Source organism: Halichoerus grypus, chromosome 10 (assembly GCF_964656455.1).
Source record: "Halichoerus grypus chromosome 10, mHalGry1.hap1.1, whole genome shotgun sequence".
Taxonomy (NCBI): Eukaryota; Metazoa; Chordata; class Mammalia; order Carnivora; family Phocidae; genus Halichoerus; species Halichoerus grypus.
This window is the reverse complement of record NC_135721.1, coordinates 132,728,010-132,742,763: the sequence shown is the minus strand read 5'-3', so window position 1 is coordinate 132,742,763 and position 14,754 is coordinate 132,728,010. Positions and strand designations below refer to the sequence as shown.

The 14,754-nt window shown below is 42.0% G+C and overlaps 1 protein-coding gene across 1 annotated transcript in view; it reads left to right on the top strand.

Moving 5' to 3' along the window:
* Positions 1 to 14,754, top strand: part of AURKA (aurora kinase A) — a 25,163-nt gene extending 10,409 nt beyond the window's left edge. Inside the window, exons 6-9 of the mRNA XM_036121042.2 lie at positions 959 to 1,097; positions 11,130 to 11,278; positions 13,853 to 14,027; positions 14,153 to 14,754. Of these exons, the coding sequence (XP_035976935.1) occupies positions 959 to 1,097; positions 11,130 to 11,278; positions 13,853 to 14,027; positions 14,153 to 14,338 (649 nt within the window). The 3' untranslated portion in view covers positions 14,339 to 14,754. The remainder of the gene's footprint in view (positions 1 to 958; positions 1,098 to 11,129; positions 11,279 to 13,852; positions 14,028 to 14,152) is intronic.

Below are 14,754 nucleotides of genomic sequence, written 5' to 3'. Positions count from 1 at the left end.
GACTTATGTACATGAGTCAAGTGTGTGTGTGTGTGTGTCTGCGTGTGCATAATTAAGGGGAATCATACTTCTGAGCTCTAAGCACAGGTTGCAAACTGGCAGCCTCTGCAGGTTGACTTTGGCCAGTGGGTCTTTTTCTTTTCTTTTTTTGCTTCCAGTATTTTTTCAGACTTGAATTAGTCGTTCATACTGACAGACCTGTCTGCGTCAGGCCTGTGTCCTTCCCTGGCAACAGCTGACGGGAGCTGAGGGCTGCCATCCTGGGCGGTGTTCTCAGCTGCCCGAAGTCCTCAGCAGCCCACCTCTCCCGCCCAACACTGCTTTGAAGTTGTGTCTCCTAGTGTTTGGGGATCAAACTGCTGTGGGGATGCCATGTCTCTCTTTCTCTAACGTGCAGAGAATTAACATTTAGCTGAATTTTTCCCCCTAAGAATAAAGATGGCCCGAGGGATGGGCGCCTGGGTGGCTCAGTCGTTAAGCGTCTGCCTTCGGCTCAGGTCATGATCCCAGGGTCCTGGGATCGAGTCCCGCATCGGGCTCCCTGCTCGGCGGGAAGCCTGCTTCTCCCTCTCCCACTCCCCCTGCTTGTGTTCCTGCTCTCGCTATTCTGTCTGTCAAATAAATAAATAAAATCTTTAAAAAAAAAAAAAAAGATTTAAAAAAAAAAAAAAAAAAAGATGGCCCGAGGGAAGGAAATAGTCTTAACTAAACCTGAGGTCCATTAATACCTTGTAATGTTTGCCAACTGACTGCAGATGCGTGTTATTTTTTTTTCCCCGAGTAGGTCTGTAGTTTCAGATTCTCAAGTAGGTGGGGGGTGTGGTGAGGGGTGTGGTGGGGTGGTCTGTGACCAGAACCAATTTTCACTAGTTTTACATAAGGGGTTTGATTAGTAGTTAGTACATATTTTTGTATTTTTTCCAAAACCAGGTGTTAGAGTATTCATCCTTTGTTGCAGGCATCCAAATATTCTCAGACTGTATGGTTATTTCCATGATGCCACCAGAGTTTACCTAATTCTAGAATATGCACCTCTCGGAGCTGTCTACAGAGAACTTCAGAAACTGTCAAAGTTTGATGAGCAGAGAACTGCTACTGTAAGTTTTCATTTATTGTCCCGGCCTATACTGTTTACAGTATTCCTGTCCTACATAGCAGTGTGCCTTTCGTTATAGTCCAGTGGGTTTTGTCTTAGGAAAGAGAGCTCACTGGGATCAGGTCTTTGAATGAAAGAATCAGAATACCTTAGTTGAATCATATGTACAGGTAAATTTGGGTACCAGGTGGAATACTGTGGCTGGTTTCTTTCCACAGCTGTTTTTTTGTGGAAATGTATATATGAAAAGTTGCCCTCTTTTTAAAAAATAATTTATTGTAGAATAGTTTTGGATTTTGAGCATGTAGAGATAGTACAGACTTATTTTCTCCTGTTCATTGTCCGTTAGTGTGGTCCCTTCTAGAACCTGGCTTATCACTGGGGGTGTTGGCCTTGGTGACCTGGCTGAGGTCACGCTCGTTAGGTTTCTCCCCTGGGAAGTTTCTGTCTCTTTCCATACTGTGCTCTTCTCTGCACCGCCCACACTGAAGAAGGAGTGGGGGTTACGTCCCACCTCTACCTCTATCTGCGTATATCATTAGAATTCTTCTGCATCAGAGATTTGTCTGTTCTCAGTTATTCAGTCATTTATTAATGTGGACTCACAGATATTTTATACTTTGAATTATAATCTCATACTACTTTATTTTGCTGCTCGAAGATCTGGGTGCTAGCTACGCTCATTGCTACTGGAGTATCCTTATGTCTAGGCTCTCGGTGGACAGAACAGGGACATATATGTGTATACTAATCTGTGTATATACATGTATCTATATTTTTATCCATTTGTATCTACGTTAAGCAAAACATGAGTCCAGTGCCACATGGATCATTCTACCCTTTTCCCCGTATTTATCTGTAGCCTTGCAGTCCAACCTTGAAAAACCTGGATCCTACCATCCACCAACCATTTGATTATTCAATTCCAGTGTACATGTGTAGTGATATCAGAATAATTAACCAGTTACCCTTGGGGGGACCAACTATATGCATTTAAGGGTCATCTGTATCCTTTCAGGGCGTGAGCACAGTAGCTCATTTTTATTGCTGAATAATATTCTGCAGCATGGACATAGTTCAGTTTATCCCTTCATCTGTTGAAGGGCATCTTGGTTGCTTCCAGTTATTGGTGATTATGAATAAAGCTGCACAAAAAAATCTGCATGTGTGTTTTTGTGGGACATAAGTTTTCAACAGATTTGAAAACTAGCTTGTGTAGTAAGGTCATGTGTAGCCTTGTAAAAACAACAACAACAACAACAAAAAACAACTGTTAAACTGTGTTCCAAAGTAGATATACCATCTTTGCCCCCCTCTCCCCCATTAATGTGTTCCTGTTCTCCTCCTCCACTAGCGATTGGTATTCTCAGTTTTTTGGATTTTAGTCATTCTCATAGGTGTACGTGGTACCTCATTGTTTTAATTTGCAATTCTCTAGTCACAAAAGATGAGCATCTTTTCATGTGCTTATTTGCCATGTGTGTATCATCTTTGAGGTGTCTGTCAGGTTTTTTGCCCATTCTCAATTGGGTTTTGGTCGTTTTGAGTTTTCTTTTTTTTTTTTCAAATTTTTTATTGTTATGTTAATCCCCATACATTACATCATTAGTTTTAGATGTAGTGTTCCATGATTCATTGTTTGTGCATAACACCCAGTGCTCCATGCAGAACGTGCCCTCCTCAATACCCATCACCAGGCTAACCCATCCTCCCACCCCCCTCCCCTCTAGAACCCTCAGTTTGTTTTTCAGAGTCCATCATCTCTCATGGTTCAATACCCCTCCGATTTCCCCCCCTTCATTCTTCCCCTCCTGCTATCTTCTTCTTCTTTTTTTTTTTCCTTAATATATATTGCATTATTTGTTTCAGAGGTACAGATCTGAGATTCAACAGTCTTGCACAATTCACAGTGCTTACCAGAGCACGTACCCTCCCCAGTGTCTATCACCCAGTCAGCCCATCCCTCCCACCCCACCCCCCACTCCAGCAACCCTCAGTTTGTTTCCTGAGATTAAGAATTCCTCATATCAGTGAGGTCATATGATACATGTCTTTCTCTGTTTGACTTATTTCGCTCAGGATAATATCCTCCAGTTCCATCCACGTCGTTGCAAATGGCAAGATCTCATTCCTTTTGATGGCTGCATAATATTCCATTGTATATATATACCACATCTTCTTTATCCATTCATCTGTCGATGGACATCTTGGCTCTTTTCACAGTTTGGCTATTGTGGACATTGCTGCTATAAACATTGGGGTGCATGTACCCTTTTGGATCCCTACTTTTGTATCTTTGGGGTAAATACCCAGTAGTGCAATTGCTGTGTCGTATGGTAGCTCTATTTTCAACTTTTTGAGGAACCTCCATACTGTTTTCCAGAGTGGCTGCACCAGCTTGCATTCCCACCAACAGTGTAGGAGGGTTCCCCTTTCTCCGCATCCCCACCAACATCTGTCATTTCCTGACTTGTTCATTTTAGCCATTCTGACTGGTGTGAGGTGGTATCTCATTGAGGTTTTGATTTGGATTTCCCTGATGCCGAGCGATATTGAGCTCTTTTTCATGTGCCTGTTGGCCATTTGGATGTCTTCTTTGGAAAAATGTCTGTTCATGTCTTCTGCCCATTTCTTGATTGGATTCTTTGTTCTTTGGGTGTTGAGTTTGATAAGTTCTTTATAGATTTTGGATACTAGCCCTTTATCTGATATGTCATTTGCAAATATCTTCTCCCATTCTGTCGGTTGTCTTTTGGTTTTGTTGACTGTTTCCTTTGCTTTGCAAAAGCTTTTTATCTTGATGAAGTCCCAATAGTTCATTTTTGTCCTTGCTTCCCTTGCCTTTGGCGATGTTTCTAGGAAGAAGCTGCGGCTGAGGTCGAAGAGGTTGCTGCCTGTGTTCTCCTTTAGGATTTTGATGGACTCCTGTCTCACACTGAGGTCTTTCAACCATTTGGAGTCTATTTTTGTGTGTGGTGTAAGGAAATGGTCCAGTTTCATTCTTCTGCATGTGGCTATCCAATTTTCCCAACACCATTTGTTGAAGAGACTGTCTTTTTTCCATTGGACATTCTTTGCTGCTTTGTCAAAGATGAGTTGACCATAGAGTTGAGGGTCCATTTCTAGGCTCTCTATTCTGTTCCATTGATCTATGTGTCTCTTTTTGTGCCAGTACCATACTGTCTTGATGATGACAGCTTTGTAATAGAGCTGGAAGTCCGGAATTGTGATGCCACCAGCTTTGCTTTTCTTTTTCAACATTCCCTTGGCTATTTGGGGTCTTTTCTGGTTCCATACAAATTTTAGGATTATTTGTTCCATTTCTTTGAAAAAAGTGGATGGTATTTTGATGGGGATTGCATTGAACATGTAGATTGCTCTAGGTAGCATTGACATCTTCACAATATTTGTTCTTCCAATCCATGAGCATGGAACGTTTTTCCATTTCTTTGTGTCTTCCTCAATTTCTTTCATGAGTATTTTATAGTTTTCTGAGTACAGATCCTTTGCCTCTTTGGTTAGATTTATTCCCAGGTATCTTACGGTTTTGGGTGCAATTGTAAATGGGATCGACTCCCTAATTTCTTTTTCTTCTGTCTTGTTGTTGGTGTATAGGAATGCCACTGATTTCTGTGCATTGATTTTATATCCTGCCACTTTGCTGAATTCCTGTATGAGTTCTAGCAGTTTTGGGGTGGAGTCTTTGGGATTTTCCACATAAAGTATCATATCATCTGCAAAGAGTGAGAGTTTGACTTCTTCTTTGCCGATTTGGGTGCCTTTTATTTCTTTTTGTTGTCTGATTGCTGTGGCTAGGACTTCTAATACTATGTTGAATAGCAGTGGTGATAGTGGACATCCCTGCCGCGTTCCTGACCTTAGGGAGAAAGCTCTCAGTTTTTCCCCATTGAGAATGATACTCGCTGTAGGTTTTTCATAGATGGCTTTTATGATATTGAGGTATGTACCCTCTATGCCTATACTCTGAAGAGTTTTGATCAAGAAAGGATGCTGTACTTTGTCAAATGCTTTTTCTGCATCTATTGAGAGGGTCATATGATTCTTGTTCTTTCTTTTGTTAATGTATTGTATCACGTTGATTGATTTGCGGATGTTGAACCAACCTTGCAGCCCAGGGATAAATCCCACTTGGTCGTGGTGAATAATCCTTTTAATGTACTGTTGGATCCTATTGGCTAGTATTTTGGTGAGAAGTTTTGCATCCATGTTCATCAGGGATATTGGTTTGTAATTCTCCTTTTTGATGGGGTCTTTGTCTGGTTTTGGGATCAAGGTAATGCTGGCCTCATAAAATGAGTTTGGAAGTTTTCCTTCCATTTCTATTTTTTGGAACAGTTTCAGAAGAATAGGTATTAATTCTTCTTTAAATGTTTGGTAGAATTCCCCTGGGAAGCCATCTGGCCCTGGGCTTTTGTGTTTTGGGAGATTTTTGATGACTGCTTCAATTTCCTTAGTGGTTATAGGTCTGTTCAGGTTTTCTATTTCTTCCTGGTTCAGTTTTGGTAGTTGATACATCTCTAGGAATGCATCCATTTCTTCCAGGTTATCTAATTTGCTGGCATAGAGTTGCTCATAATATGTTCTTATAATTGTATTTCTTTGGTGTTGGTTGTGATCTCTCCTCTTTCATTCATGATTTTGTTGATTTGGGTCCTTTCTCTTTTCTTTTTGATAAGTCTGGCCAGGGGTTTATCAATCTTGTTAATTCTTTCAAAGAACCAGTTCCTAGTTTCATTGATCTGTTCTACTCTTCTTTTAGTTTCTATTTCATTGATTTCTGCTCTGATCTTTATTATTTCTCTTCTCCTGCTGGGTTTAGGCTTTATTTGCTGTTCTTTCTCCAGCTCCTTTAGGTGTAGGATTAGGTTGTGTACTTGAGACCTTTCTTGTTTCTTGAGAAAGGCTTGTATTGCTATATACTTTCCTCTTAGGACTGCCTTTGCTGCATCCCAAAGATTTTGAATAGTTGTGTTTTCATTTTCATTGGTTTCCATGAATTTTTTTAATTCTTCTTTAATTTCCTGGTTGACCCATTCATTCTTCAGTAGGATGCTCTTTAGCCTCCATGTTTTTGAGTTCTTTCCGACTTTCCTCTTGTGATTGAGTTCTAGTTTCAAAGCATTGTGGTCTGAAAATAGGCAGGGAATGATCCCAATCGTTTGGTACAGGTTGAGACCTGATTTATGACCTAGGATGTGATCGATTCTGGAGAATGTTCCATGGGCACTAGAGAAGAATGTGTATTCCGTTGCTTTGGGATGGAATGTTCTGAATATGTCTGTGAAGTCCATTTGGTCCAGTGTGTCATTTAAAGTCTTTATTTCCTTGTTGATCTTTTGCTTAGATGATCTGTCCATTTCAGTGAGGGGGGTGTTAAAGTCCCCCACTATTATTGTATTGTTGTCGATGTGTTTCTTTGCTTTTTTTATTAATTGCCTTATATAATTGGCTGCTCCCATGTTAGGGGCATAGATATTTACAATTGTTAGATCTTCTTGTTGGATAGACCCTTTAAGTAGGATATAGTGCCTTCCTCATCTCTTATTACAGTCCTTGGTTTAAAATCTAATTTGTCTGATCTAAGGATTGCCACCCCAGCTTTCTTTTGGTGTCCATTAGCATGGTAAATGGTTTTCCACCCCCTCACTTTCAATCTGGGGGTGTCTTTGGGTCTAAAATGAGTCTCTTGCAGACAGCATATCGATGGGTCTTGTTTTTTAATCCAATCTGATAGCCTGTGTCTTTTGATTGGGGCATTTAGCCCATTTACATTCAGGGTAACTATTGAAAGATAGGAATTTAGTGCCATTGTATTGCCTGTAAGGTTACTGTTACTGTATATTGTCTGTGTTCCTTTCCGGTCTATGTTGCTTTCAGGCTCTCTCTTTGCTTAGAGGACCCCTTTCAATATTTCTTGTATGGCTGGTTTCGTGTTTGCAAATTCCTTTAGTTTTTGTTTGTCCTGGAAGCTTTTTATCTCTCCTTCAATTTTCAATGACAGCCTAGCTGGATATAGTATTCTTGGCTGCATATTTTTCTCATTTAGTGCTCTGAATATATCCTGCCAGTCCTTTCTGGCCTGCCAGGTCTCTGTGGATAGGTCTGTTGCCACTCTAATGTTTCTACCATTGTAGGTTACAGATCTCTTCTCCCGAGCTGCTTTCAGGATTTTCTCTTTGTCTCTGAGACTCGTAAGTTTTACTATTAGATGTCGGTGTGTTGACCTATTTTTATTGATTTTTGAGAGGGGTTCTCTGTGCTTCCTGGATTTTGATGCCTGTTTCCTTCCCCAAATTAGGGAAGTTCTCTGCTATAATTTGTTCCATTATACCTTCTGCCCCTCTCTCTCTTTCTTCTTCTTCTGGGATCCCAATTATTCTAATGTTGTTTCGTCTTATGGTATCGCTTATCTCTCGAATTCTGCCCTCGTGATCCAGTAGTTGTTTCTCTCTCTTTTTCTCAGCTTCTTTATTTTCCATCATTTGGTCTTCTATATCACTGATTCTCTCTTCTGCCTCATTTATCCTAGCATTTAGCGCCCCCATATTTGATTGCACCTCATTAATAGCCTTTTTGATTTCTACTTGGTTAGATTTTAGTTCTTTTACTTCTCCAGAAAGGGTTTCTCTAATAACTTCCATGGTTTTTTCAAGCCCAGCTAGTATCTTTAAAGTGATGATTCTGAACTCTAGATCTGACATTGTACTAATATCTGTATTGAGTAGGTCCCTGGCAGTCGGTACTACCTCTTGTTCTTTTTGTTGAGGTGATTTTTTCTGTCTTGTCATTTTGTCCAGAGAAGAATAGATTAATGAGAGAACAAAATGCTAACAGGGTAACACGTTCCCAGAGAATATACTCTAAACAAATCAGAAAAGACCTGAAGCAGTGGGAAAAGAAAGGGAAAGAGAGAAAAAAGAAAAAGAAAAAAGAAAAGAAAAAGATAAAGATAAAGATAAAAACAAACAAAAACAGAACAAAACAAAACAAAAAAACAGAATGTGATCAAATATGATCAGGCTGGTATATAGATCAGTGCCACACACTGGATTTTGGGTATATTTTGGTCTGTTAGAAGAAACTGCCTCCCAAAATTTTAAAGAAAGAGAAACTTATATATGTACAAAAATAAGGGTTGATATGATGAAGGGATGAAATATGACTGTAAAGATGGAAATTATAAAAAATTTTATAAAAGGAATTGATAAGTTGTTTGAAAAAAGAAAGAAGAGGATTTAAAAAAAAAGAAAAAAAAAGGGAGAGAATGTGATCAGACAGGGGAGTAGAAAAAACTATACAATAGAGATTTAGGGTATATTTTGATCTGTTAGAAGAAACTATCTCAAAATTTTAAAGAGAGAACAACATATATATATATATATATATATATATATATGCCAAAAATACAGGTAACTACTATGAAGGGATAGAATATGACTCTAAAAATGAAAAATAAAAATGTTTTTTTTTAAAAAAGGGATTGATAAGATGTTGGTTGAAAAAGGGAAAAAGAAAAATTCAAAAAAAAAAAAAACAGTTAAAAAAAAAATTAACTTTGAAAGACTAAAGAATCATGGTAAAAAAGCCACGAATTCTATGTGCCGTATTCCCCTAGCGCTGGAGTTCTGCCGTTCTCATTGATCGGTAAACCTGGTCTTGGCTGGCTGTTCTCGCTGATCTTCTGGGGGAGGGGCCTGTTGCCGTGGTTCCCAAATGTCTTTGCCGGAGGCGGAATTGCCCCGCCCTTGCCCGGTCTGGGCTCATAATCTGCTCGGGTTTGCTCTCTGGAGCTTTTGTTCCCTGCAAGCTTTCCGTACAGCTTTGGAGGCGGAGAGTGAAAATGGCGGCCTCCCAGTCTCCGCCCGGAGGAGCCGAGAACTCGGGGTCCCGCTCCTCAGTGCGCCCCCAGAGAGAAGCCGTCAGTCACTCCCGTGTCCCCGGTCTCCGGCCGCACTCCGTGCTCACCCGGCCTGTGACCACGCCTTTCTATCTGGCACCCGACCCCGGGTGGAGTCTCCAAACCCAGCAGATCCCCGCGGTGCGCTCCCGCACCCCCCCCCCCCCCCGGGGGAAGAAGGTGAGTCTCCCCGGATCTGCTGCTTGTTGGGTCCCTGCTGGAGGAGCAGTGGCCCGACCGTGCCGCGGATCATGGTTTATGGCAACCCCGAGCTGAGAGCCTGCGCCTGGGCTCCGTCTCTGCAGCCAGCTTCCCTGCTCCGATACCTGGGAGCTCTGCCGCCCTCAGGCACCCCCGGTCTTTCTGTGACCCCGAGGGTCCTGAGACCACACTGTCCCGCGAGGGTTCCACCCCCCACTTCGCCACCGGAGTGACGTCCGTCAGCGGAGCCGACTTCTAAAAGTTCCGATTTTGTGCTCCGCGGCTCTATCACTTGCCAGAAGCGGCCTACGGAGGCCCCTACCCCGCTGTCTGTCCTCCCGAATATCGCCTCGGATTCACTTCTCCGCACGTCCTACCTTCCAGAAAGTGGTCGCTTTTCTGTTCAGAGAGTGTTGCTCTTTTCTTCGATCTCCTGTTGAGTTCGTAGGTGTTCAGATTGGTTTGTTCCCTATCCAGCTGAATTCCTGAGAGGAGACGAAATCCAGGTCTCCTACTCCTCCGCCATCTTGCTCCGCCCCCAGTTGTTTTGAGTTTTAAGAGTTCTTGTATATTTTGGAGACCAGTCTTTTATCACGTGTGTTTTATAAAGGTTTTCTCCCTGCCTGTGGCTTGTCTTTTCATTCTCTTACCTGGATCTAATCTTAAAGTCCAACATGATCAGGTTTTTGTTTTGAGTTTTTGTTTTTTCCCCCTCTGGATTATGCTACTTTATTTGAATGAAATTACTTGTTTGAAGAAGTAAAGGGTCTTTGGGCGGTTCTTTGTTGACTCGGCAGATGATTGGTGGTTACTCTGCCTTATGTTTCTGGAGAGTAGGGGCGTTGATTTAAATGGCATTTCTTTCAGGTGGTTGTACTTTTGAAATCACAGCACTATTGGTGAATGACCCTTTGGTCTTGTCTCAGCAATAAGACATTTTATACTTAAGTATTTGCTTTTTGGATAAGTAGAAATAGATTCATTTTACTTTTTAAATATTAGCTAACCTAATTAGTTGTCTTCTTTAATTGGCAATTAATACTTATACTACTACTACTACTCTTTAATCCAGATGGAGTTTATGTTGATATAAGCACATAGTTACTGGAAAGAAAAGCTTGATTCTTTCTAGATTCCCCAGTAGTTAGAATGAATATTTATACACTCTTGTTTCCCTTTTCTGATTTATTCAAATAAAACTGGCTGTAGAGAAATATTAGGGACCTTTACCTATATTCACAGTCTGATATGGGAGGTGTGAAGGAAGTAGGTGCTGAAGAGCTCAGCTTTAACTACTAGCTCTTTTCTTTCTTTTTTTTTTTAAGATTTTATTTGAGAGAGAGAGAGAGCGTGAGCATGAGCTGGGGAGGGGGGTCTGGGGGGAGAGGGAGGAACAGGGAGCCCCACACAGGGCTCCATCCCAGGACCCTGGGATCATGGCCTGAGCTGAAAGCTGACGCTTAACCAACCGAGCCACCAAGACACCCCTGATCTTGGTTTTATAAATGGGAATTGACTGTACTTTTGTAAGTTTTTTAAAATTGTTTTTTAATTGTTTACATGTCTGACTCCCTAATTGGTGCTAGTTTCTCAGTATTATCATAATTCATTGCTACTAGGCCATAAATTGCCATGTGGTGATGAGTTCTAGCTAATCAGTTTTTCCTATATTTCCAATATCCTATCTGCTGTATTAGCAAATAAATAACTTAGTATGGGAAAACTTGTATTTTATGCTAAACACTAATTTGGTTCAATTTTTTTTTTAAAGAGTCATTCAATTGTTTCTAGCTTTTGCGTCAATCTACAAAATCTGTTGAAATCTGTGTTGGGTTTCCTTTCAGAAGAGATGTCTAAAATTGTGTTACATAAAATATAAGATACAGACTTTCCATACTTTATTTTTTTAAATAGTATATCACAGAGTTGGCAGATGCCCTGTCCTACTGTCACTCAAAGAGAGTCATTCATAGAGACATTAAGCCAGAGAACCTACTCCTTGGATCGGCTGGAGAGCTTAAGATTGCAGATTTTGGGTGGTCAGTACATGCCCCATCCTCCAGGTATGTAACTTTAGAGGTAGAACTTACTTAGGTTAGCAAAAGCCTCAGGGACTTTCAGGAACTAAATAGAAAAACCCTTAAGCATAGATGTGTGGAATCGGGGCAGGTAACTGATGCACATACTTGGAGTAACTTAAACCTGATAGGAGTGTCTTTGAGAACGTTTTATTCTGCAACTATTTTGAGGCTTTTTAATGTGTCCTAGGCCTGGGTTAAAGATGCTTAATGTCCTTAGAGGCTCGTGAAGGGGACCTATGTGACCAGTATATGACCAAGGAAGCGTAGGATGTGTGTGGTGGTGCCTGCAGTGGGGCGGGGAGACGACACTCGGCTGCTTCCCGGACAGGAGACCAGTTCCAAGGGGTAGCGCACACAGGTCTGGAGCTGAGAGCGCAGTTCTTTGGGGGAATTTCCAAAACCAAATTGGTTTGGATAGAACTTTCGGGTGGTGGTTAAGATTCTCTGTGGTCTGCTTTTGTCAACAGCGGAGTCCTTTCTTGTCTCCTCTTCACACAGAGAGAGAAATTTAATGAAACAATTTAAATCTTAACTTTGCAAACGAGAGCTAAAATACTGTTTTAATTTAATTTGGGTTTAATTAAGCTTTTGAAGCCTCGTGAGGTAGAGCATTAAAAACATACATCTACTGATAAGTTTGTCAACTTTGGAATAGGACTTAAAAATTACAGCTATAGTACTTAAATACAGTTAAAAATTGTATAGCCTAAAATAGGTGACGTGGTGGGGGTGGGGAGCTTTATTTTTGCTAGATCACTTCTAATTGTTTACAGCAATGCATAAATCTGTTGTAGTTTTTTTTTTTTTAAGCTGGTTGTCACTAGATGGGCGCTGTTGGCATCTAGGGAGGCAGACAACAATGAGGAATTGTAGGCTTTGTGCAGTTACAGGGCTCACTTGGACTTTAACCTGTCCAATGGTGTCATGTGATGGGAAAGATCAGTGTCCTTTTCAGAAAGGATTAAGCTGTGTACATGCTGATGCTCTCCTCACCCCACCTCCCTGACATGAGCAACCGTAAGAGCTCCCAGGTGTGTTGTTGTTCGAGAACCCTCTGACTCGGGCCATTTCCACCATCTCAGTAGTGCTGCGGGGATAGAGGTCTGGAGAGGTAGCTCCTTCATCCCAGGCCGCAGGTCACCACTGAGTTGAGTGCACTCATATGTACTCTCTGGGTGCTGGGCGTGGTGACTGGCCTCAGCATGACCCCCTAGAAGAGCCAATGGCAAAGAATAACTGATAGAAAGCAATGCAAACCTACATGGTGTTCGCTCCTAGTTCAATGTTTGCCACCCTCCGCTTATTTCCAGGCTTCGTTGTTAAAAACTCAAGCATACGGAAATGCCGAATGGGTGGTTGACTGCCCAGCTGTCCATCTAGAGCCTGCATTCAGCAGGTGGTGACATTTGCCCTATGTATGGCCACACACTTGCCATATTTGGTGGTGTCTGGGTTTTTTTTTTTGTGAACCTTCAAAAATAAGTTGCAGACCTCATGCTTCCTTCTCTCAGCACTTGAGTATGTATCTCCTAAAAATAAGGACGTTGTCCTTATAATCATAACCATTATCACTCCTAAGAAAATTAACAGCCTTGTTATATTTATTTAGTCCATGTTCTGATTTCCCCAGTTGGCCACAAAATTTTAGAGCTCTTCTTTTAAGTCAGAATCCAACCAAGGTCCATCCATGCGTTGTATTTGATTGTGTTTCTTTGGTCTAAATTTAGACCAGTTGTCACACAATTTAAAATGACCCAAAATGGTGTCACTTGGTCCTTCATCCTCTGTAATTGCTGAGAACTGGAAGTAGGTCGAAGGGCCTACACAGTATTTTTGGCAAGAATACCTCATAGGTCACCCCCAAATTGAAGTCTCTTTGGTACCAGCAGTGTATCAGAGGCCAAAGCTAGTGCTTTCACAGTGGGACAGTTTTTAGTTTGTCAATCATGTCACCTGGCTCTTAAGCTTCTTAGCCTATCTGTAATATAAAGACAAATACAGAACTCCAAACTATTTACAGAGAACTTTCACGGCTGCTTTTGTATAGTAGTGATTCAAGTTTCTTATATTGTAGATCATTTAAGAAGGTTCTGGGGTTGGACAACTTTGGGGTGTGGCCTGATTGCTAGCTGTGTGATGCTGCACATCTCTCTCTGTTTTCTGTCTAAAACAGGGGATTTATTTTTTTTTAAAGATTGATTTATTTTAGAGAGCGTGTGCACATGCATGCGAGCAAGTGGGTGGGGAGGAGCAGAGGGAGAGGGAGAGAAAGAATCTCAAGCTGACTCCCCGCTGAGCACAGAGCCCGACTCGGGGCTCGATCTCACGACCCTGAGATCATGATCTGAGTTGTCGAAATCAAGAGTCGGACACTCAACCAACTGAGCCACCCAGGCGCCCCTAAAACCGGGGATTTAAATAGTACCTGCTTCATAGCACAGGATGTGGCCCAGGAAGAGCGCTCAATCAATGTCAGTGTCATCGTTAATGACATTTAGCCGTTCTTGTGCTAATACAAACAGAAACATACCCACCTGAGCCTACCTCTGTTTTTAGGAGAACCACCCTCTGTGGCACCCTGGATTACTTGCCCCCAGAGATGATTGAAGGCCGAATGCATGACGAGAAGGTGGATCTCTGGAGCCTTGGGGTTCTTTGCTATGAATTTCTAGTTGGGAAGCCTCCTTTTGAGGCAAGCACATACCAAGAGACCTACAAAAGAATATCGCGGGTAAGACCTAATGAGAAATGATCAATTGCTTCTTAGAATTCTTCTCAGCTTTAACTTTGGCTGTGAGCTATTTGTACTGTTCTCTCTAAGCTGCGTTTTGTGACTGTCAACTTATTGTACTCCAGGTTGAGTTCACATTCCCTGACTTCGTGCCGGAGGGAGCCAGGGACCTCATTTCAAGACTGTTGAAACATAATCCCAGCCAAAGGCCGACTCTCAAAGAAGTACTTGAGCACCCCTGGATCACAGCAAATTCATCAAAACCATCAAGTAGCCAAAAAAGCAAAGAATCAACTAGCAAACAATCTTAAGAATGGTGCAGGGGGAGGAATCTGAGAGGCAGGGCTGCTGTATGGTGTCAGGAACAGGCCTGCCCGTGCCCGAGGGCGCTGCCTCAGCCTCCCCACCCACGAGTCCCCTTCGGTGAACAGCGTGCTCTGGAGTGAAGGAGCCACAGGAAGTGTGGCTGTGTCGCCAGCTTCACGACCCGGAGCCTCCCCACAGCCTGGTCCGAGGGAGGCCTCCTGGTGGAGGGAGGACAGGCGCGGGGTCAGACTGCGGGGAGAGTGGCCACATCACTGTGACTCCATCAGTGACAGAGGCGTGCAATAACCTTCCAAGTACCTTCGTGTGTGTGTAACTTATTGGGTGGCCAAGCCTGGGAAAGCTGTCAGGATGAACATGTGATTCTTTCTTTTAAATGTTAAAATAAAGAATTTTGTATAGA